The 25,828-nt window shown below is 38.5% G+C and overlaps 1 protein-coding gene across 3 annotated transcripts in view; it reads right to left on the bottom strand.

Moving 5' to 3' along the window:
• DMD (dystrophin) overlaps positions 1-25,828 on the bottom strand; it is a 736,567-nt gene that overhangs the window by 345,614 nt on the left and 365,125 nt on the right. For all 3 annotated transcript variants that reach the window (XM_033849482.2, XM_073799481.1, XM_073799480.1), the window contains 2 exons: positions 9,727-9,847; positions 8,831-9,099 (listed from right to left, as the gene is read on the bottom strand). In XM_033849482.2, coding sequence (XP_033705373.2) covers positions 8,831-9,099; positions 9,727-9,847 — 390 coding nt within the window. The remainder of the gene's footprint in view (positions 1-8,830; positions 9,100-9,726; positions 9,848-25,828) is intronic.

Genomic DNA, 25,828 nt, shown 5'->3' with positions numbered 1-25,828 from the left:
ACAATTGGAAAACACTACAAATCAGTGTTCACCTCAGAGCTAGCGGATAAATGTTTACTAGCATACAATGACTGGCTGGGGTATAAAAGACCAGCTCTGCTGTGTGGTTCATACTCCAGAGCTTTCTCCATTTGAATCAAGACACAAAGCTAGATTTTGCCTGAGATGGCATGCTTGCTCGACTCTTTCATCTTCCTTGTTATGCTTCCGTAACTCCCACACAGGCTTCTCCTGAAAGCAGCCCGTCTACCTGTGCACCCAGACCCCTGTTCTCAGGGTCTGATTCCAGGGAACCTGACCTATAACACCAGTTAAATCATTAGTTAAGTGACTGCTGCACAAAAGCCTCAAAGAATATATGTTCAAAAATCACAAAGAGCTACATGTCATGGACCTTTTGAATCACAATGATCAGATGAGAGTGCGAACGATACATTTGAAACGGCAAGGATCTACTCTTTGTGTATGTGCACATAAAAGAAAGAAGTTGTTGGAAAAAGATGAAGCCAGCACAAATTGGGCAATTTTTTCTATCATGCTTCTCAAATTATGCTTTCATACCCATAGATGAATATACTGGAGGATTCATTTTACTTAATATGTTGGAGAAAAACATCTTTATATTAAAACATAACAAATCCATTTTGGAGAAGATTACAAAATTGAAATGAGGTTTAAAAAATAAACATCACAGAAAACTCATGCTCGTGGGAAAAGGAGGTAAACAGGTGGAAGGGGAGGATGCCCAGCTTCATCTCCTTGGCCATTAAGAGAACTGAAGTAGAAAAGTTTGAGAAGCACTGCTTTTGACAAGTACTGTTGATAGAAAAATCCAGAGTAATTGTAAACTATAACTAAAAATATTAGTTTAGTATGGAAAGATCTTTTTTGAAAAAGTTTACTTTTCTCAGGACCCATTAAAATAAGAGTTACATTAGTACCATAGGCACGTGTGTTCCCATAATACTCAGAAAATTGGCTAACCAAGAACAACTACTCAATGCCATGGCTTAACTTAGTTAAGGTAAGATTGCATAAGGCATAATATTGGTGTCAATGTTAGCTGTGTAATTCTAAAACTTGTAATTGTCAAGTATGACGGGAACACAATAGGCGCCCACTCCTTGGGCTATTTGTTCTTAAATCATTCCTTGTTGTGCTTCTGGTAGGAGAGTAACATAATTGTGAAGTTTAAACTTGTTGCAACTTTGGTAGATGTCAAAGGAGAATAAAAATACATACTGATTCCATAGATATGCGTTAGCACACGGTATTTGTTTTTCTCTTTCTGACTCACTTCCCTCTGTATGACAGACTCTAGGTCCATCCACCTCACTACAAATAACTCAATTTCGTTTCTTTTTATGGCTGAGTAATATTCCATTGTATATATGTGCCACATCATCTTTATCCATTCATCTGTTGCTGGACACTGAGGTTGCTTCCATGTCCTGTACAACAGAAACTAACACAGCACTGTGAAGGAATTATACTCCAATAAAGATGAATTAAAAAAATACATACTGACTGTGTGCTCCCATCTTCTAAGGAAATATGGAATTTTAGTTAAATAACTCACATTTTAAAACTGTTTCTAGTTAATGTGTTACAGACACCCAAACATGCAAGCTAATACAAATTCTTGCTCTCTCAGCTTGGTGCTAAATAATAATATTCTCAGGAAAACTAAGATGCCATTAATATACCAACTCCCAATACGATTTTATTCATGAAATAAACATTCACACTCTGTAATGAGATCAAATTTCTCTGGGTACAGGTTTTAACCGTATCATAGATGAATGAATGATTGAGTTTTTAGATCTGTTAATGCTGATACTATATGACTTAAGTTTTTGTTTTGAATAGTCTTTTATTACCCAAGAGGCTTGAGGAATACTGTTTATAATCACTACCAGCCACAAACAAAGCTTCTGGAATAAATCCACAGTAAACAGGATTGGCATATTAAAGGATCAGTTTTTGACATGCTTGTTTTCAAATAGTAGGAAGGGTGATATTCTCTGGAGGAATTTTTATTATCTAATTAAATATTTCTTTAGTAGAATAATGTCAGACGAACTCATTAGCTGAACATTCTGATTAGCCATGTTCTCCTAAATATTCCATGACCAGAAGAAGAGCTGTACAACTCTGATTTAATGCAGTAACAATGGTAACCAATTCTAGCTCCTTCTTTTATCACAGTCCATCAAAGGAATACAAAGAAGTCCAAATTAAAATAAGTTCAGTAATAAAAAGAACATGTGCGTTTTCCTACTATTCTAAAGCCTCTTCCTACCTTTAAGCAAAGTTCACTCAGTAATTATCTTATTTATGAAAGTAAGAGCAGAAGGATGTTTCTCTTATTAAACAAATGGCTTTGTGCTTTGAATGTGGAGGGCATCTCAAAACAGTCAAAAAGGGCTTCCCTGGTGACGCAGTGGTTGAGAGTCCGCCTGCCGATGCAGGGGACACGGGTTCGTGCCCCGGTCCGGGAAGATCCCACATGCCGCGGAGCGGCTGGGCCCGTGAGCCGTGGCCGCTGAGCCTGCGCGTCCGGAGCCTGTGCCCCACAACGGGAGAGGCCACAACACTGAGAGGCCCGCGTACCGCAAAAAAAAAAAAAAAGTCAAAAAGAAAGCAGTGTTGAATGTCATCAACTTATTTCCTCCTACCCACTGTTTTAAATCATTTGCTTGGTTCCAATGTATACTACACTTACGTAAGTTGTTTATGAAGAGCCAAATTAATAGTCTTTGCAATTGTTTTCCTTGGAATTTGGAGAGCTGACAAATGAATTAGTAGAAAATGGCAATTCTACATGAATTAGCTTTTAAGTCTCCCTAAGAGGCTGATGCAGAACTTAATAAGAGACTTATTAGGAGAAGTAGGACAACTTAATTCAGATTGATTATAGACTTCGGTGAAGACAGCTGGGGTTCAAATGAAACTGAAAAAGAACTTATATGCACTTCAAAGTATGCTAATCAGATGTCTGAAACAATTACTCTGCACTGCCTTTTCAGAAGTTTCAAAGGCAGGATGGGAATAGCATGGTAAACGAAGGCTCTGTTTGCCTAAATCGAGGTAGGGGCTTTAAAAACACACACAGCACTCTCTAAAGTCAGATGCCTTGGGTAAGGAACGTGATTTGACATTGCTATCCTAAGTAACTTGCCTTTAACTTTATAAACAAAGCAGGAAATGAGAGCGAATACATGGCAACTAAGTAATAAGCTCTCCTGGCAACACTAACTTACACTTAGTTTTACATCGGACAAATAATTTGGTTAGGAAATTTAAGATGATTAATTCCTACTTTAGCTTCTAAGCTCCAGTTAGGCCAACAATGACCATTCTATTAAAAAATAAATACTATACTTTTGAAGTATATAAGTGAGAGTTACTATAATATGCCTTCTTGTAGATATATTCCCAGATATTAAAGGCCAAATCCTATGCTTTAAAAAATCACAATTGTGTGCTTTGAAAACTAGATAAAACCCTAGTTACTCCATAGGACAGGCATCAGTTCCCTTTTTAACCCAGATTTATAAAGGATTATATCTTTTTTGTTTGCGTTTTCTTCTCCATCAAAGGCTTACATAGCACACACAGCATTCGTATAAAAACGAGAACAAAAGCCTCCACAGAGCAATTCATTTGTAGCCAATAACAATTAACAAAATATGACTAAGCTTTCCTTTTCCTACTACAGGTAGTACACCTTATTCCTTGTGGAGATATCGATCCTTTATTCAGAGTGGGGAGAGCTTACGTATTTTGAATCATTTTAAGGGCTGCTCTGTGATGGTTCTGTCTAACCATGCATCCCCTATCTCTGTAAGAAAGGATTATGAACTTTCTCTATAAAACTCATATATAAGAAAGGATTTAAGGTCAACTCATATAAATGACAAATGTAACAAAATTGATAAAATTATAATAACATATTAGAACCAGGGTTAAGATGAGAAAAACAGTAAGGGAAGATATAGTTACGTGAACATGGCTGAAAGCTTCCGGCTTCCGAAGGTGAATATGAAATTCTAATATGTTACATCACATTTCACATTCCCTATCAGGAGGAAACATACTTGGTTTTCTCAATGTCAAATTCTGAGATAGCATTTCTTTGACAAACTTCTCAGATAAACCAAGCCACAGGTAGTCTGAAGAGAAGCATTTGCCAGTTTTCTTCTTACATTTTTATTTTTTTTTATTTTTTATTTTTTTTGGCGGTACGCGGGCCTCTCACTGCTGTGGCCTCTCCCGTTGCGGAGCACAGGCTCCGGACGCGCAGGCTCAGCGGCCATGGCTCACGGGCCCAGCCGCTCCACGGCATGTGGGATCTTCCCGGACCGGGGCACGAACCCGTGTCCCCTGCATCGGCAGGCGGACTCTCAACCACTGCGCCACCAGGGAAGCCCTCTTCTTACATTTTTAGATGTGAACGTTTGAACATAAAGTCAGTCAGGATGGCATGGCGGCTTCATCATCATAGTTCCTCTTCTACTACACACACCACTACGTTATTCTCAATTATAATTCCAAAAAGGTCTAATCAAAATATTTTGTTGTAAGAACTTTAAGGAAAAACTCACAGAGTCCCTGTCCTTGACTTTTCATAGTAAAAACTGTAAGTTGCAAGTCTGATTAAAAAACAAAACAAAAACATAAAATGCATAACTACATAGATGTGACAAATTTGCATATCCCAAGATGGCAGCCTGGGATAGCCTAATCATGGTGTGTGAAAAACTGTGTTTCAAGTCAACTGGCAAACTAAGGGCAGTGAAATGTTTCCGGCTTAAGAACGATGTAGCAATCTGTGTTAAAAACCATGGTAGATTAGGACAAAGAGACAACTGGGGAAAACAACAACTCCCATGAACTTTTTCACACAGGAATTGTTCTTAAGAACAAAAATGTCATATGTAGACTTTAGTTGCAAAAGTTGCTCTACTTTATTAAAAGCTACATATGGTCCACTTATAGATCTATGTAGAACACTTAGTGATTCCAGGAGTTATTCTCATTCCCCATTACTACAAGGAAAGTAAGAACATTTGTATAGTCACATAAGCACTGGTGTTATTTCCAGTAAAGTGAGAAATCATGATTCTGCCCTTAAAATATTTGATAAGCAGTATGAATCATGAATTTTAAAAATAAAGAGGCATTTAAAATTTAAATTTTATTCTAGTGGTTATTCCTATGAAGCTATATTTGGAAGGGTGAGATTCTCTTAGTGAGCTGAATAGTCAATATTAACATTATGTTCCTTTCTCTTGATTTATGTACACTGTCCTAAAGATGATTACTAGTAATCACGCCATATCCATAGTGTCCCAGGACTTAGTTGTTTTATCCATTCTCCAAACCCAAAAGCCGCATTTGCTAATGAAATGAGGTAATGCTAAATCCCACAGAAACACACATTCCACAGTTACTTAAATAACAACTTCTTTAACAAATGAGATCCGAATGGAGGTGGATATTATGAGACAGTCACTGGGGTGATGAAAACAAACTGAGACGGGTATATAAAATATTCTTCTGGCTACCTGCCTAGCTATCCGTTTGGAGTTCCCTACAGCGTGGAGCCTCTGAGGGCTTAAACTGCTGAGTAGAAAAATGGGAATAGTGGTTTTCAGTACTCTTCTTCTTCTTTTCAAAGTAAGTTTTAGTTAATAGAATTCACTCCTTATAAACCACCAAGACGAAAGTTTCAGAGTTTCAAATCTGGTACCACTGAGATGCAACAGAAAAAAGAGGGGTTTTCATTCCCATTGCAAAATGAAGAGGAACTACTGAAGGGAAATAAATATATATGAATTCATATAATCTATAGTTTTAAGATATGCATAAAATATTTGTACAATACTGGTTCAGAAACCAAAATAATCTATTATGACCAGTACACACATATTCTTTTTTTTTTTTTTTTTTTTTTTAATTTTGGTCGCACCCCGCAGTATGTGGGATCTTAGGTCTCCGACCAGGGATGGAACCCGTGCCCCGTGCACTGGAAGGCAGAGTCTTAACCACTGGACCACCGGGGAAGTCCCATAAGCTCTTTTTAAACAAACGTTTAATGTATATATGTTTTGTTATTATTGGGATCAGAATGAGGTCTTACCAATTAGGGTATATGGGAAATGAAATTCGTCTTAGGATCAAGAACAGATGAGAGAGGGGAACTGAAAAGAAGACTGCAAATAGGGTTGGGTAAGGACCAGCTGATATTTGAGCTGTTCTGCTTTTAGTTAGTTTTTTGTTATTAAGTCACGCTGTATACATTCTCCATCCATATTCATTATCCTGCTAATGCTCCTGTGTGACAGATACGGCTCAGAATGCAGCCTTTATGTCTGCTCTAAAGCCTAGACATTCAGCCACTTGACTTATTAACTAATTTACTTCCTTTGGGACATTCTTTTATTTGCCATTTGGGGGAAAATTTTTCAGAATTTAGTTCCTATGTTTTTGGACAAAATTCAGTATTTTTAATGCTAAATAGGTAATACATTTCAAAACATTAATTTTTATGTACACAGAAATGTTAACCATTGCTTTAAGTATTAGACGTGGGGTCATAGAATGTCGGTGAAGATATTTTGGAAGTTATAGTCAAATTTTTCATCTCCTTTTAAATCTTCACCTACTATTATAATGAAGAGCTTTTCAATTCAACACTAGACTGTAGGCTTCATGAGGACAAAGACCGAGTCTGTTTCATTTATACCTACACGTATAGCACATTTTATAGTAGCTCACAAACAACTGTTGAGTGAAGGAATAAAAAGAAGCTGAACTGGATTCCTTATATGTTGCTGGCACTGTGCTAGGAACTGTGAATTCAAAGACGTACAGCATGATCCTTGCTCTTAGGAACCTCACTTTCTATGGAAGAAAAAAAATACAGAAGTGACTTGCCACAATATATGTGAAGTTTAAGTGTGACAATTTAAGCATGTGTGGTGACCTATGAAAGCACTGAATGAAGGGCAGTTCCTTCTGCTTGGCGGGAGTTGGGGTTGGAAGACAGGGAAAACTCTAAGGGCAGATGCCCTCTGAGTTGGGCCTTGAGGGCTGAGTGGAAGTTCACCAGGCAGATAAGGCGGGCTGATCCAAGCAGAGAGAAGAACATATGCAAAGGCAGAGAGTTATGAAAAAAGATGGCATATTTGTGTAAAGGGGGGTGTGGTCAGTGTGTCCTGAATGGCCTAGAGGACAGGAGCAACAGTCAGAAATTTAAGCCAGGGCTAGGAAGAAACAGGGCCACCTGCCCTCTGCGTTCACTGGACTTCGTCGTCAGGCAGGCAGCTTCCTGCAAAGAGTTTGGATTAGAGTTGGGAAAGAATGGAAATACAGAAATATCAATAAAGAAACGGTTCATTCATTCATTCACTAACCAAATATTCAAAATGCAGTGTTTGTGATATGCCAGCTGCACTGACTGGGGAATGGGATTTAAGGATGTATAATAAAACAACCTGACTGTATACAGGTGCTGGGGACTAGAACAGGACGTTGGTTGAAAAGAGGAAAGAAAATATAAAGGAGATATTCTGAGGTAAAATGAGCAACCAAGTGCAGTCAGTGAAAATGTAGAAGGATTTAAGGATGGACCTCAAGTTTCTAGCCTGAGCAACTTGTTGGATTATGATCCAGTAACTGAAATAGGAAACACAGAAGAAAGGGCAGGTAAAAAGGGATATCGGTAGGGGAATGGGTAAACAGGAGGACAAACGGACTTGCTTTCAGAACGGTTGCATTTCAATCCTAATGGCATATGGGTTAGCAGATCAGAAGAGATTCAGACTAGGAATTTAGATTTGTCACCATCCATGCCATTTCAAACTGGGAGCATTTATACCTTAAGAAGAGAACTGAGCTAAGGGATTTATAGAATAAAAAGCGAACTGAGCTAAGGTTAGAAACTTGGGCGTACCAACATCTGAAGGGTGGGGTAGAGTTTCAGAACTGAGGAAAATAAAGGAAGAAGAAGAATGTGGATGAAACAGTATCATGAAAGCCAAGGGAGAAGAGACCTTCCAGAATGAGGGGGCTGGTAAACATGCCAAATGCAGGTGAGGATTTCACTTCTGCATTTGGATTTTGGAGGACTTTGGTTAGTTTTGACACTAGATAAATAGACAAAAGATGTTTCAAGTTGCTGGTTTTCAAAAGGATCCTCCTAAATATGTGTATTTTTTTCTTTATAAATACATTTATCATCTTTGTGCCATAAAGGAATTTAATTTTGGTCTCATGGACAGTATTGCAAATATAGAGTGATATTTCCTAATATCTGCAGTGGGCTAATCCAACTCAAAATTCTATTGTACGCATTGCCTTCTCAGGGAAGGGCAGCATTACTGGTCTCAGCTCACAGTACTGTAACTCACCCAAGGCACATAATTCAGTTAGCAAAAAGGCCCAAGCCTGGACTCCTGGCTCTTGATTAAATGTTGTAGTTTTCCCTACTCTGATACTAAGAACCACAAATACACACACACATGCACATGTAAATCAGACAATTTTAGTACACCTAAGTTAACTCCCTGATAGCAAAATCAAAATGATTTTTTTGCCCTGTAACTTAATATTTCATTTTGTATTACTGAAGACAGACATGATTAGATCACTATCTTCTCTTAGAGGAAATACCATGTGCCAGAAGACTTTGAATTTGTGAAAGATTTCGAATGTTTAAGGGCCCTATTTTTAACTTGGTGAGAAGAAAATACTGCAAATGAGTTCAGATTAGAACCTGTTTTGAATCTCTCAGAGGGCCCTGAAGCCAAGCAGTAGATGGTACCTTGACTTTCTCGAGGTGATCTTGGAGGGAGTCGATGAGGAGATCGCCCACGGGCTGCCACGATCCCTTGATCACTTCGGCTTGGCGCAGTTTGAGCTCCAGCTCATCCGTTGCCTCCTGAAGTTCCTGGAGTCTTTCGAGGGCCTCATCTATTTTTCTCTGCCAGTCAGCTGAGTGCAGGTTCAATTTTTCCCACTCAGTGTTGACCTCCTCAGCCTGCTTTCGTAGGAGCCGTGTGACATTCTGGGCTTTCTCCTCAGGAGGCAGCTCTAAATTGGTAAGACAACAAGGTTTTAGGCCACATTCATTTTCGTGTTAAAAAGAAGAAAACATTGTTGAAAAGGTCACACTGGAAAAAAGGAAGAGTACACTTTAATAAGAGGCCAACCTACTGATTAATGGCTCCTTTATACTGTGGCATACATTTTGATATAGTTTAGCACATCTGAAGTCGTGTCTTCCCGAGTGAATCTGTTCTACTTTATATCAATCAGATAATCCAAGATTCATTTAAGCTATTGAGTAGAAAAACGTTAGGATGCACACCACAAGCTCTAATTTACTTCAGGCAGGCTCTTAAATTGAAAATTAGCTTGCAGTCTTTGTGACAATAAATTTCCTCCTCACAGATTATCTCTTTTGTTTCTTATTTTCTAAATGTTTCAATAATTGATCGCTAATCTCTTTCAATGTTTATTTATGAATGTGCAAACAGATTTATGCATGCTGCTTTATAATTCCTTTTTCTTTTTCAACATCAAGGTTTAATTTGAATTGATTCTATTTAACCTAGAAAAGATGAGAGCTATCCAGACACTGCCAGCAAGAATGGATGGGTCACTCTGTCACCACTGATCCTTCCATCAATATGTTATTACAGTTCCACATTCAATTACCTCTGGGCTCCTGGTAGAGTTTCTCTAGTCCTTCCAAAGGCTGCTCTGTCAGAAATATTCGTACAGTCTCGAGAGTACTCATGATTACAGGTTCTTTCGTTTTCAATTCCCTCTTGAAGGCCTGTGAAATGAGATGAAAAGAAATGCTTATGTGGCTTGTGGCATTCTTCTCAAAATTAATCCTGGGTGCTCAGAACTTGGTTACGAAATTCCCAGGTCAATTTCTATCTCCTTTATTTATAAACTGACAGTCATAAAATGATAAAGAAGGCTCGACAGATCTTTCTTTTAATTAGGAAAACACTGTGTTTGTAAAACTATTCTGGAGAGGATAGGGGAGCTTTCAAGATATGTTAACGTCCTTTAATTAAGATGAGTGATTTATTTATATAACTTGAATACCAAACTGGAAATCTGGAGCTAAAGTTGTAAGATATATATTGCAAAACCCTAGCGGGGGCTTCCCTGGTGGCACAGTGGTTAAGAATCTGCCTGCCAATGCAGGGGACACGGGTTCGAGCTCTGGTCCGGGAAGATCCCACATGCCACGGAGCAACTAAGCCCGTGCGCCACAACTACTGAAGCCCGCGTGACTAGAGCCCATGCTCCGCAACAAGAGAAGCCACCACAATGAGAAGCCCACGCACCGCAACGAAGGGTAGCCCCTGCTCGCCACAACTAGAGAAAGCCCACATGCAGCAATGAAGACCAAAAAAAAAAAAAAAAAAAAAAGAGCCTAGCAGGGCTAATGAAACTCACACACACCCAAAAGAACACAACCGATCTAATTCATAATCACCAGTTAATTCTGTCGAAATGTCTGACAATGAACATAATGATGTGTTAATAGTAAACTGATAAAAACTAATAATAAATAAAAAACTAAGTACAAACTCAACGCTTTTGAAAAATACCCATTACATTTTCCATTGTGACTTCTTTGTAAACAGGAGAAATGTTTTGAGGTATACTGAAGGTAGAAATTGTGGGAACAAGTTTCTATAAAAGAGTGAGCCTAGAACAGGTGTTTTGAGGTCATCTAAATTAGTTATCAATTTTAATCTCTAATCTGTAATTTTCTTTAATAGAGGGGATTAAAAGAAAAGCAAAATGCACACTTTCTGCCTTCAAGAAGTTTCTGAACCAAAAGAAGGGAGAAAACTAACACACTAGAAACAAAGAAAACAATAAAGTTCATATATAACCAAGTGCTAAGGGTTGTGAGACATCCTGAGAGGCTAGGATAAATTAACAGATATTCTGAAACCACTGAAGATAGTTATTGACCCAGATTCGGCTATCTCAGAAGGGAAGATGTTAACTAAAGTATTAAATATCACATAAATGCTAAAAGACCGGTGCAAAAACAACAGTAATAATAATTGCCCTGATCTAGGGCTTAATTATTCATATCTTTTTTCAATTCTATCCTATTTTTAGTCATGTTGCCTATTGAATTTAAACCGTGCTGTTACTGGGAGAAAACTTAGCAGTATCTCCTTTAAACTTCAGATGTATCATGTCACAGGAGTGCTCTAGAAGTGGAATGTAGGACACATTTATAAATAAAATCCTAATGGTGTTCACCATTCAAAGGAATCCTGAGTCTGATACTTTGCAAAATGATTCACCTTCCAAGTTATTTACAGTTTAGTAGAGAGAGGCAAGGTTTTTGAGCCAAAATAATGAAATTCGTTAAGTGGAATATTAGGATTCAGCCTGTGGATAGGGATGTAATTTCTGTATAGTAGGATATTCTTGCACCCTTGAAATCATACAGAGTAGGTGGGCTATTTACTTTGCTTACATGTAAGGCTGATTTTCCCTCTAATATTTCATTTGTAATCTCTGTGTTTGTGTCCGTGCGTGTGCACTCACACACGCGTGAATGTATATGTGTATACATTTCTTGTATTCCTGTATTTTTTTCAAACACCTAATTTTTCTAGCTTCAAGGAAATTATTATTTTACTTTGTCTCTCCATTTGGGCTTGACAATAGGAAGCTGATACTGATATTACTAATTATAAAAATAATAATGGCTCCCTTTATTGAACTACTATGTGCCAGTGGTTAGACTAAAGACCAGAAATGCAAAGTTGAATGCAAAACAGCCCTTCCTGTGTAGGAACGTATAGTAAATAGTGGAAGAGTCGAACATGTAAATAATTTCAACACAATGTGGAAAGTGCTAGAGGCTTGCATAATATGGGAAAGGAAATTGGGAAAGGCTTCTTGGAGAAGATAGTATTCAAGAAGAATTCTAAAGCATGAACATGATGAGTTAGCCAGGGAAAAGCAGGTTAGAGGAAGAAGACGACGAAAATGCAGGTGCAAAGACAGAGGGCTAATTCAGTGCTGCATGTGCAATTATCTCAAGTAGGCTAGTGTTTCTAGAAGATAAAGTACAAAGAGAAGACATATCCAGAGATGAAGCAGGGTACTGTCCTTATCTTAAACTGTATTAGACCTTTAAGTCAGAATTTGAACCTCAACCTATGACCATATATACCCTGCTAAGAAGTCTAGGTGCTGTCTCATAGGTAATCAGGAGCCTTTGAAGGGATGTAAGCAGGGGAGTGGCATGGGCATGTGTGCGTTTCAAATAGATTTCTCTGACATTAGTACAGAGTATGTATTTGAGAAGGACAGAAATGGAATCAGAGAAAATAGGAGGCAACTGCAAGAATTCAGCGAAAGATTATGAGGATCTGAACCAGGGCAATGGTACCAGGGCAAAAAAAGAGACAGACAGAGAAAGGAAATGTTTAGAGAGTAGAGATGTGGGAATTTGGTAACCGAATAGATGCTAGAGAAGAGAAGGGGAGGAGCAAGGATGACACCTAGTTTCTAGGCTGAGTAAAGGAGTGAACGCTGGGTGCAATTAAACTAAAAGTGAGGAAATAAACTCTCCTGGATTTCTCAGTACACCTATAAAAAGTTCTAGCCTCGTGAACACCTTCCCATACTATGGGAATTAGATCTGTAGTCATTTGTCTAGTTAATTTCTCTGATCCAGAGGGCCAAATGGTTATAGCCCGGAGTAGTTTCCTAGGTTAAGCTCCAAGTTGTCAGAAAGACTGGAGTAGCTATCTCTGTAGGTATTTACATTTCGAAAATATAAAGCCAAGACCTTGGAGACATTTCTAGGTTGTAAAACCTGAGACGCATGGGGCTAGCTGGCTCCTAGAGAAGTTGGAGTTGGGACTCAGGCCCATCACGTTTCCAAGGAGACCCTTTCGGGGGAGAAGACGACAATTGCTTATCTCTCCTTTATAAGCAGAGAAAAATCATTTTTTCCTGGTTACTTTCCTATGGAGCACCCACCCAGCCACTCATGTGAGAAAATTTTCATCAGATCTCACCACGTCTCCTTAGGGGTAAGGTTTGAACAGAGGGTGGAAGGTAGGGATGATAGTTACTGTAAAGTAAGTCAAGGAGATCTGTCTCTGATCCAGAACACCTCATGTGCACATTTAGCACAAAATTAATAAAGATGAATATTAAAATCCCAGGCTCCTATGAGGGGGGTCTGTATGGGGAACAGAGTAAGAGGATGTGATATGCTCGGCTTGGAGACGTAACATTCTTTCCAGCAGGAAACAAGTTTCGAATCCGATGTTTAGGGAGAAGAAATGAGATGTAGGAGTCATTCACTCACTACGCTAATATCCACTGAGTGCCTACGATTATGCATACAGGCAAGGATTAAAATTACGTAAGTAGATGAGATTGCTCAGTGGAGTGAGAGGAAAAGAAAATTCTGGAGAACACAGATGCAAATGTAATGAGCAGACAGAGGAACTGGATCCAATGAAAGGCTGAAAAGGATTGGATAGGTGTGAAGACTGGGGGAAATAAGGAATGTAAAAGTAATGAAGAGAGAGTGAGAGTTTGAGAGGAATAAAGTGACCAAGAGTGTCCAATCATGACACAGAAGTAAAGCAAGATGAGCACTGAGAAGTGTTCATCAGACTTGGTGAGAGCCATTTCGGCGGAGGGCAGTAGCCTTGGAAACAGGTTTAGTTGAGGAGTAAGTGAGAGAAGGAGGAGGCATTCCAAATGATAACATTTCAGGGAAAAGAGGAGGACAGGACAGAGAGGATCGCAAGGCAAAGAGAGATACGTTCTTTTTAGTATGGGAATGGTTTGAACACAGACTGAAAGATGGATAAGCAACCATCCTTGTTTGCCAGGTACTAAGGACACGGAACTTTCAATGCTGAAACCAGGACAGCATCAGGCAAACCAGGACAGTTGGTCACCATAGCAGAGAAGAATATATTAAAGACCTCGGGGGAGAGTGGAGATAATTATTGGAGCAAAGTCCGTCAAATAAGGAAATGGATCTTAAAGGTCCCATCAAAGTGAAAAAGTTCAAGACACTGTTTGATGATGCAATTCCACTGTTAAAACCGAACAGCAAATAATTCAAGGCTAAGGACCACCCATCCATTGTGAGAGACCACTTGTTTGCCCCTCGAGTTGTTGCCAAGGGCTTAGCTCCACCACAGCTGCACAGTTCATTTCTTAAATATGAGTCACTGAGGATTAAGATGAATCGAAAGAAAAGACAAAGGAAGTTCTGTCTTTACAAAGACATAAGCACCATTATTTTCACATCGTTGCCAGAAATTAAGAAAACAAAGTAGATGGAAGAGAGGGTTAAGTGACTGTATCTTCAGAATTTAAGATTTAGACTAAACACACACATAAAACAACTGTAAACACCCCAGAAAAAGAGGGAGAAAAAAACTATAAATAGGAACGTCATGTTAAACATGGTTATATGAAAGGTCCTCTTCCATTTATTCATGTAATAAATTTTGAGCACCTACACTATGTACCAGACTCTGTTGTAGGCAATGGATATCGTTGGTCCTTGTAGCACGGAGTTTAAAAGAGAGAGGCTTATGTAGTAAAAATAATAACAACAAGACAACAATAAAAAAACCCCATGAAGATGTTGCATTAAAATAATGAAAAATAGATTTTTCAATATCTGATCAACTTACCATACACTGAATGTTACAACATTTCACCACGTTTTAAAAGGAAAATGGAGCCATTTTTAAACAATGACAACATTCAACGTCAAGAGCCTTAACTCTTTGATAATTGTCTTGTTTCTCAAAACAAGTCTATTTGAATGACACTGGGGAAAATACATACTCATATACAATACTGATTTTTGTCTCATAGATTATAATTAATATTTTAAATCAGATAGGTTGGTTCATTCATGTGCTGATGTGAAAAAGCTATCAGATATAAAGCCCTTCTCCCATACACATACAGAGTAAATCTTTACCCTAATTCGATGTCAATATTCAAATGTTAAGATATTTACTTCTTGAATCTTTTGAACAGATGAAGTTATTTTCTTTAAAACCCATCTTTTCCCCCATACCTTCTTTTTTCCCATTTTAAGATAGCCAGGCCCAAGGCTCTGAAATAGTGATGTGGAAGAATTCGAAGGAACTACTAAAGACGCAGAGTACCTCGGTGAAAAGAAAATACTATTCTATCTCACAAATGAGAAGAAGTTAGGCATACTAAACTGATAATTTTCCTTCAGCTTCTTAAGGTTCACGAAAGTAGCTGATTTGAATCGTGCACTACAGAATTACAGTAGCAGCAAATCCCAAGGTCAATCCATTTTATCGTGAAGGTTACATTGTCTGATGGATAGTATTTATACATCACAAATACTAACCAACTGGGTGACTTCACTGCTTGCTGATTCATTCATTCATTCACAAAACTTTATTTTGAATCTATTATGTATAAGGCAGTACAGAGGAAGGGACCTAATCTTTGTCCTTAAGGAGTCAACAGTTTGACTGAGTAGGTATGTTTGTATAAAAGCATATTTTTATTCAATTAATGTCTTACCAATGCAAAGTAAAGTACAGATAAGTTAGGATGTACCTAAGGCCATCAGTTCGTTAGTCACTTAGAATCCAAACCCTGAAATTCTTAAGCCAGGCTGAAACTGAGTAAGAGCAAAGAACAAGTTTCCTGAATTACAAAAAATGTGGAAGACACATAAGTGGAAAATCCTAATGACCATGAAGCAAATGAGAAACTTAAAAAACCTGAAAGTAACAGAGAAGAACCAAGTCACTGTTCATTCATTTTAAGCCAGGCTGAAAGTGAGTAAGAACAAAAAAATAAAAGTTCTCTGAATTACAAAAAATTTGGAAGCCACAAAGGTGGAAAATCCTAATGGCTATGAAGCAGATCAGAAATAAAAAACCTGAAAGTGATAAAGAACCAAGTCAGTGATTCTTCTTTTTTTTTTCTGTCTGTCCTACTTGTGGGAAAAAAAATTAGGGTGACTATTACCACAAATACCTAATAATACATAAATAGTAGCTCAGAACCATGTATAGAGGGGATGAAGGGTGAGATACTGATTTGCTTGAGATACCTCAGGGAAGAGAGGAGCAGGAAGAGAAGTCTGGGCACAGGTACAGACATCAGAGAGAGATAAGCTATGCTGCTTTCACCTAGAGACAGTGGTCCTATAACTAAGGATGTAAGTTAAAGCCCTTACCTTTCAAAACAGATCTCTTTCAACCATGTACAGTGTATAGTTTCCCCGGAGCTGAATTTTACCTATATTCCCACTGAAGTGGCAAGTCTATATCTGTGTCATTTGGACCAGAAATCTGAAGGAATGACTATACGTTATCTCCACATTTATTAGCAGAACTTTACAGGACCATCCTGAGAGGCAGACTGAAGTGGTGAAAAGAGCACTGTCCTGAGTAGCAGGACACCAAAAGTTCAAGTCTGGGCCGGGCCAAAACCTGGTTGCATGATCTAAGACAAGTCATAAAATCTCTCTGAGCCTTCCCATCCTCATTTGTAAAATGTAGAGGTTCGCTAAGTGCCTTACCTAAGTTCTAACATCCAGTTCTAAAATTCCATGATCAACACGTTTAGATCATTAATTGGCCACAGGCCTGTTACATGGTGGCAGTTTGAGATAGTCTTTCATTACTAATATTAAGAATTATAGCCATAGCTTGGCATATAGTAATCAATAAATACTGTTGAATAAATAACAGAACACCCAGGTAGAAAACCAGAGTGTGTTATATGGAGGCCAGCTGGATTTAGATGCAGTTGGTGCTCGAGGGTGGAAGCCTGGTTTCGTGAATTAAGAGAGAGAAAAAAATGAATGCTGTCTATTGGGGAAAACGGAGAGATGTTTTTCTGGGTCTACTCTTAGGTTCCAGATCCAAAGCCGAGAGTAATCTTTGAGTCACTAGGTGGATTCTCCTCAAGAGGAGGCCCTATTAACCCTGCCTTCGTAATCCTAGTGATTTCTTCTCTAGAGATGTTCACGTCCATACTTTCGGAAGCTCCATCATTGAACTGCTGGTTGGGCTTTTCCTCTAGCCTGCATTAGCTAGGAGATGAGAGAACAGACAGACTCTAAATTGGAAAATTGGGACTGACACATACGCACTACTATATATACAATAGATAACTAATAAGAATCTACTGTACAGTACAGGGCACAGGGAACTCTACTCAATACTCTGTAATGACATATATGGAAAAAGAATCTAAAAAAGGGTAGATACACGTAGATGTATAACTGATTCACTTTGCTGTACAGCAGAAACTAACACACCATTGTAAATCAATTATACCTCCAATAAAAATTTTTTAAAAACGAAAGAAAAAAAATAAAGTGATCCAACGGCGGTTAAAGTGATCTCAATAAATGGTTACTGAGTGCGCATAGGACAAGGACAGTAACACAGTCATTTCCACAAATTGATCGGTATTTTAGTTTTGTCATCCTATATTATCATTCTAGTTTCCATATTATTTCTACCTTATCTGTATGCCTCCTATATTGTTTTTACTTCTGATAAGAACGTTGCTGAAATCGTTCTCTCGCCATAATGACCTTCCTCATTTTAAGAGCCACCGTATTTATTGAGTCTCAAGCACGTCAGAAATATTTTAATGACTAACTGCTGATTTAGGGACAAACATTGCTCAATTAATTTGAAACCAAGATCATGGAAAAAGGCAAGATCCAAATGTGGTTAACTGGAGTACCAGAAATTTTGCCTCTAAGAATCTAAGACAAATTCATAGGGATTTTAGGAAGAAGGACATTTGCCAGAAGTGGCAACAAAAAAACCCAGAAAGACAAAGGGTTCACTTAATATTCATTCGACATAGTTGGTATTAGAGAAGCTATGAAAATGGGACATATGGGCTATAAAGAAAAGGTCATAATCATCTTTTTTTTTTATTGTGCTAAGAACACGTAACATGAGATCTACCCACTTAACAAAGTTTTAAGTGCATGATACAATACTGTTACCTACAGGCACTGGGTCGCACAGTAGACCTCACGAACTTACTCATTTTGCATAACTGAAAGTTTATACTTGTTGAACAACTCCACATTTCCCCCTCTCCCCAGGCCCTTGCAACCACCTCTCTACTCTCTGCTTCTATGAGTTTGACTACATCATCATCTTTAGACAAGATGAAAGAAGTTTATCTTATTTTTACTCTACTTCTGAAGAAAAGTGACGATAAGGGATCATGGTATCAGACACATCTAGCCATTGTTTCAGGTACATCTAAGCACTGTTTCAGACAGTCAACAACATGAACAACAATATTAATTTATAAGTGAGATTAAATCAATCTGAAGCAAGTTTGAAAAAGTAAATGGACATATTTCAAGCCTGAAATTATTTTTAAAAATATCTAATTTTACTGAATGAAAAAACATTTTGGAGTATCTAAGGGGGGAAATATGTTTAACAAGCTCCTGCTGAGATTTATCTTTTGGAAGTGTTTTAAACAAAAAGTTGTGTTCTCTGAGATCAAGGGCATGGGCTAGCAGAGAGTCCAGCCCGCTTGCAGATCTGCGATACCGTGGAGGAATAGTTAGTGCCCACGCAGCATCGTGCACAGCTGTTTGACTCTTAATCCTGAGGTTGAGCTGCTTCCAACAACCACTGGGGAAGTCACTTCCTACAGACAATAGTGTTGTTAAACTCTGAGCTCACCCTGAAAAATCACTGGTGAAAATTCAATCTGCTCCTAGGGTCATTTAGAGAATTAGGTATTAGGTCGTTGAGCCTAAACCCTAAATTTTGGAAATTCTTTCTGAAGCAATAGTGCAGATAAATGGATTATCAGGAAATCCTGTGAAAAATTAATTAATATCCATTCTCCAGAGGCTCGGCCAAAATCTGACATTGTCAAGTGTAAGCGGTGAATAATTTCTGAATCAGGCCATTTGTTTCTGTCTATCAACATAATCCAGAAATGGAACTCCTGTTTCTCTCCACATACACCCCACCCTCATCCATGATCATTTTGAAGTCTTTCCTGTTTCCATAAATGGCATCATCATTTCCCCATTTCTTCAAACCACAGACTTCAGAGTCATCCCTGAATCTCTGCTTTCTCTCATAGTCATACCCCATCTATCTTAAGTTCTATCAGCTCTACCTTCAAACTTTATCTTGGGCCATATAATTTTTCATCATATCTATCATTTCCATTCCAGTCCAAGCCATCATTATCTCCTTCCTAAATGACTTCAACACCCTCCTAACTTTCTCCCTGCTTTCAGTTTTGCTCCTCCTATCATCATTTCTTCACACAGCAGCCAGAGTCCATTTCTGAACACATCAATCAGATCACATCATTCCTGTCTGTGGTTCTCCAGTGATGTCTCAATACACATAGAATAAAATCCACCTCCAAACTATGGCAGAAAAGACCACATTATCTGGTCTTTGCCTCTCTCAACCACCTACCACTAAGCCCATCCTGCTATTCCTTGGGCACCCCAAACCTGTTCTTACATCTTGGCCTTTGCATTTGCTGCTCCTTCTGCCTAGAATATGCTTCACTCAAGGTCTTTGCTTGGCTCACTCACGCACACAGCCCTTTGCTCAACTATAATCTCTTTAGGTAGGCCACTACCTCTCAGTCTTTCTCTATCCTTATTTTGTTCATTTTCTCTTCACAGAACTGACCTGACATGATTTTATTTTATTGTTTTTAGTTCTTTTTTTTTTATGGCCATGCGGCACAGCTTGTGGGATCTTAGTTCCCCAGCCAGGGATCGAACCCGGGGCCGCAGCAGTGAGAGCACAGAGTCCTAACCACTGGACTGCCAGGGAATTCCCCTGACGTGATTTTATATATTAATGTATTGGCTTACTGTGTGTTTCCCTCATTAAAATTTGAAGGTCTGTGGGGGCAGAGTCTCGTTTTCTTCACTACTGTACCTTCAGCCCCTGGCATAGAGTAGGCATTCAATAAATAATTACTGAAAGACTCAGTGAATTCTAGAAGTCCAAGTTATGGTACAATTTTTCCTAAAATAATTTTTTGGGGGAAATGGAAGAACACATAAAAAGATCAGGGGTTCATCTGTAATTAAACAAATGTGTGTCAAAGTGCTTTGTAAAGGCAAAGTAGTACACAAATATTATTTTAAGAGTATTTGTCAAGATATCAAAAATATTTTCACATGGTTATAAAGAGGACTGTGGTAGAGAAGTCAATTTGTAAACTATTCATAGTTTATCTTATTATAGTCATTAAACAAAAGTAGCAAATCCTAGATGACTCTGTTCTCAAGTTTTGATGATATAGCTAGTTTTCAGAAGACTTCCTCAAATGGCTAGAAATGTAGTTCTAAAAATAATTTAAAATCTTTTCTATTCAGCATTTCTAAATATGACTGCATAAAATTCCAAACTTATATGAAAGTAGCTTACTCCATTAGTGATGAAGAATCGATCACAAAGATGTCAATTTCCTCCAACCTAGTCACGCAGACATCTTAGAGGTAGATAACGAACAGTGAACTTTGCAAGGGAACCAAACTTGTTTAGAAACTCCAAGAGGCTAGGCCAATGAATGTTGGAATGAATCACTGTATCACAACCTTTTTTTGTTGCTGTTTTTCAGAGGTGATAGGGAACAATGCATTTATTTGGTAACACAGAGCTGACTTGAATCTTAACGTTCACAAATGGCATCTAAAGACATTTTCTATTTCTGTGGAAATAGAAGGATTCCTTTGATGAGGGAACTCATCAAGCTAACACACATACTAAAATGTACCCAAAGGAAGCAGGCCAGCATTGATAACAGAATTAGCTTAAATAAATGTATAATCTACAACGTGATTTCAGGATAATTTTATTGAATTTCTGAACCTCTCCCTCACTTTGTGGTGACTTCTGAGGAGACTGAACATGCATAATATAGGACCTGACAAATGAATAAGTTAACTACTTTATTCAAGCCTTTTCATTTGTCAACAGCATCCACACAATAATGGCTTTCTGTCTACTGTTTTAATAATGTATGTACTGAATACGTCCGTCTAAATCTTAACCAGAAAATCTCAGGAAGCTTTGAAGGTGTCCTTAATGGTCTCTAGGGAAGGAATTACAGAGAGTTTTAAATTGAAAGATGAAAACCGAATGACAAACACTTTCATTAGTAAAAATGCAAACAAAAAGTCATTACCTACAGTGTTCTTATAATCAAGACCTGATTTCCATTTAAATTTGGGGTGGGATGAAGAGAATTAAATAAACTCGTGGTTTACTGCAGTTCTCCTTAGAAATTCCCCACTATGATCTGCTCCTTTAAAGCTCTCTCTAGGTTAATCACAGGAGTAGACAAGTAATAAATATCACTTTAGTGACTGCTCAAGTAAAACAAAGGAAGTCAGTTTAAAAAATGTATCTGGACCAGGATAATACACACTTCATTGAAAACGAGTCAGTCTAGTGAGGCAAGTAATGAGGAACCGTAAAAGCCAGGATAATGTATTCAAAAGATATAAAAATTGGTCAGTTTATATTTGCTAAGGCACATCTGAGCTTTAATTATTTAGAATACTTCACCACATACGGAACATTATTTTATTAATTAGTCCTCAGAGCCATTCCAGTTGCAGTTGTTATGGTGCCCAGCTGGTTTGGGGAACACAGATCCACTCCCATGGGTGTAAAAAACTGCTTTGGGGAGTGAGACTGCAGTCCCCGACTACCTGTGTGGACTGTCTTATAACGTTACCTACAGCAGAGTAATTGAGATTGACTGTATATTTTTGCTTTAAGAGTACAAGACATATGATATTTTGCTATAAAACTTTATCACTAATCTGCAATGATATACTAAGAAAATATAAATGACCTCTTTTACAAGCATTCTGATTTATAGAAAAAAGTGAAAAATATTTACTTAGTATTTACACTTTTGACATTTTAATGGGATTTGTATTCCCATAAAAAGCAACAACATTAATAATTTACAATAGATAGTAGGCAGGTGATTTTTAAAAAGTGACACACCAAATACATGAGGAGCAAGGGTACAATAAAAAGTGAGCCATCTTGATACCAAACAATTTATATAAACAGTCTTTGGAGCAAGAAACCCATAAAGAGCAAGACAGTTTATAATCCTGGAAACATGGTAAAGTAAAACAAAAGTCTACAAATACAAACTCTGTGCAAGCCTAGATCTTGACAGAGTTTTGCAATGACTGTGTTTCCTTTACCTCTTCCTAACTGGATTCTGAAGATCTGATAGAAAGACCCAATTTCAAGGATTCTCCTTTGTTCTTTATGTCCACAGGTAATGAGAGCATCACTAACTAGACAGCAACTCCACTACAACTATAAAGGGGCTACTGCATAAATGTGACAAAACTGAGTAAACAGGGTGCAAAATTGTTCTCTCATCAACACTGAGGAGTGATGATGTTCTTCGAGGGAGTGTTGTGTGACAAGGATTTTTCTTAAGGATACAAAGAGAATTTCATGAAAACACTGGACCAGACCACAAGTAAAAACAGTGGGCATCAAAGTAGCTTTACACACTATGAAAAGATGCTTACTTAGGAGTAAAGAGAAAAAAAGATGCAAGTGAGGAAGGAACATTACTCTTTATTCTTTCTTTCCCTGCCCTGGATCACAGTAGAGTAGAGAGGAAGGAACAAAAGATTAGTTCATTGGTTGTTTTCCTCCCTTCCTGCCTCCTTATCTTCTTTCCTTAATTCCTATGCTCCTTTATCTATTCACTGTCTATCATGTACTTGACACTTTATAAGGTGCTAGGTATAAAAATGACAACCCTCTTCCCAAAAGCAAGCTTCTAGAAGCCCAAGGTTTAGTGAAGGTGGTTGACATTAATCAAAAAGTCACACATATTCATGATGACAAAGAACATTACATTATAGAAAGAAAAGTACGGTGTTATGAAGGCACAGAAAAGGAGATGTGGTCAAATGTGGGCATCAGAGAAAAGCTTGCTTGATGCCTGAGCCAAGATGTAAAGGATTATTAGACACGAGCCAGGAAATTATGAGGGGGGAGGTTTGGGTAGAAAGGGTTTCAGACAGAGGATCAACATGTTCAAAGCCCCACCAGAGAGGAACACAGAGAACTGGAAACAAGTAAAAGAAGGCAGTACAGCTAGCATCAAGAGAGCAAGAGGAAGGGCAGTGAGAAAAGAAAAAATTGGGGCCAGACCACCCAGATGGGACTTTGGGGTCCTTGCTGAGGATTTCTGGTTGTTTCCCAAGGGCACTGAAAAACCACTGAAGAGTGTTAAGATAAGGAATGACATAATTCAATTTACATTTTTACATAGATTACTCTGATTGAAATGTTGATTGCGCTGTAGGGTGTTAAGAGTAGATACAGAAAAGTGAGGAGAAAAGGTCTCTTGTAACAGTGGCAATGACTGCAGTAGACAGAGTCAAGAAAGGTAAACTGACCCAGTGATGTGTTAGCATTGGAAGGCTGGAGGTTGGTCATCCTGCGCTGGTGTTGTTCGGATAGGAGAAACTCTTTAGTTAGATCCTCCAATCATTAGGGTTTTGTAGATTACAGCAACAAAAAGATAAAGAAGCAAAGGATTTTAGGGTCTTGAAAAAGTTATTAAAATGCTTGATGACTGAACCTAAGTTGGACTTGGAGGGAGATAAAGATAGACGATCAGTGGAACTAATGTACAGAACAAAGAGTTATCAATGGGCTGGAGATCCTGATATGTCAAAGAAAGGGAGTAAGTGGGTATCTGAATAAGTTCACTAGCCAAATGGGGATTAAGTCTCTTCAATATGGTGCATGTTACCCATAACTCTAGCATCACATCTCTCCAAAGCATATGACCGGTCATGAGATTCATGAGTAAGAGGACCGAGAATGATGTGTGCTAACATTTTATTGCTGTTAGCAGGCAACCAAAGCCAATAATGGGAGAGTGAGGCTGTATTTATAACAAAATGTATTTATAACAAAATGGTGGCTAGAAGGGACTGTAGAAAAACTATGTAGACCAAATTCCTCCTCTTATACCTGAAGAACAAAGTAGCAATCACCATCTAACTTATAGATGAATAGGGCTAGAATCTCAGCCTCCTGAATCCTAGTGCACTTGCCCAACGATTCATCTTCTTTGATTTCTGGAACTAGAATAAAATTACACCTTTGGTAGAAATTCTGTCTCATTTCACCATATCATATAATGCATTCTATTTAAAATACCCATCCTTCTCAGTGAATGCTCTTCCACATATACACCGGAGTGTTTTCACTATTTATTCAAAGTTAGAAGACTTTAAAAATTATAGCTATTATATCACACCCTACCACAAAAGCTACCTTAATATTCTGAATTATATGAAGGGGAATGGCTAAAGGAGAAACTGCCAGTTTCCTTGGCAATTTTTTATAGACTCTGGGGTCTTCCCTCATGTTCTCTTCCCTTTTTGTCATCTCCTATATCCTCTTCTCTGGAATAATATAAACCCTTGACCTTTCTTCAAGATGCCAGTTTTTGCTATGTCTCCATAGATATCTTTCCTTTAAGTGCTGAACATGTAAAAGCGGCACCATTTTGGGCTTCCCTGGTGGCACAGTGGTTGAGAGTCCGCCTGCCGATGCAGGGGACATGGGCTGGTGCCCCGGTCCGGGAGGATCTCACATGCCACGGAGCGGCTGGGCCCGTGAGTCATGGCCGCTGAGCCTGCGCGTCCCGAGCCTGTGCTCCACAACGGGAGAGGCCACAACAGTGAGAGGCCCGCGAACCGCAAACAAAACAAAACAGGGCTTCCCTGGTGGCGCAGTGGTTGAGAGTCCACCTGCCGATGCAGGGGACACGGGTTCGTGCCCCGGTCCGGGAAGATCCCACATGCCACGGAGCGGCTGGGCCCGTGAGCCATGGCCGCTGAGCCTGCGCGTCCGGAGCCTGTGCTCCGCAACGGGAGAGGCCACAACAGTCAGAGGCCCGCGTACCACAAACAAAACAAAACAACAACAAAAAACACCTATCAGTATCCACCATACGTATGGCAGACACTTTGCTAGGTACTAGGGTCTTAGAGGTCAGCAAGACGAAATCTCTGCCTTCCTCACTCTTAGTAGAGGAGACAAAAATATAATGAAAAACAAACAAAGGAAAGAAACAATTAGACAGCCTCTTCAATAAGTGGAGCTGGGAAAACTGGACAGCTACACGTAAAAGAATGAAATTAGAACACTCCCTAACACCATACACAAAAATAAACTCAAAAAGCACTAAAGACCTAAATGTAAGGCCAGACACTATCAAACTCTTAGAAGAAAACAGGAAGAACACTCTTTGACATAAATCAAGCAAGATCCTTTCCTTTTTGACCCAGCTCCTAGAGAAATGGAAATAAAAACAAAAATAAACAAATGGGACCTAATGAAACTTAAAAGCTTTTGCACAGCAAAGGAAACCACAAACAAGATGAAAAGACAACCTTCAGAATGGGAGAAAATATTTGCAAATGAAGCAACTGACAAAGGATTAATCTCCAAAATTTACAAGCAGCTCATACAGCTCTATATCAAAAAAACAAACAACCCAATCCAAAAATGGGCAGAAGACCTAAACAGACATTTCTCCAAAGAAGATATACAGATTGCCAACAAACACATGAAAGGATGCTCAACATCATTAATCATTAGAGAAATGCAAATCAAAACTACAATGAGATATCATCTCACACCGGTCAGAATGGCCATCATCAAAAAATCTA

This window comes from Tursiops truncatus, chromosome X (genome assembly GCF_011762595.2).
Source record: "Tursiops truncatus isolate mTurTru1 chromosome X, mTurTru1.mat.Y, whole genome shotgun sequence".
Lineage (NCBI taxonomy): Eukaryota > Metazoa > Chordata > Mammalia > Artiodactyla > Delphinidae > Tursiops > Tursiops truncatus.
The sequence above is the reverse complement of the archived record's forward strand: the minus strand, read 5'-3'. Positions and strand labels throughout refer to the sequence as shown.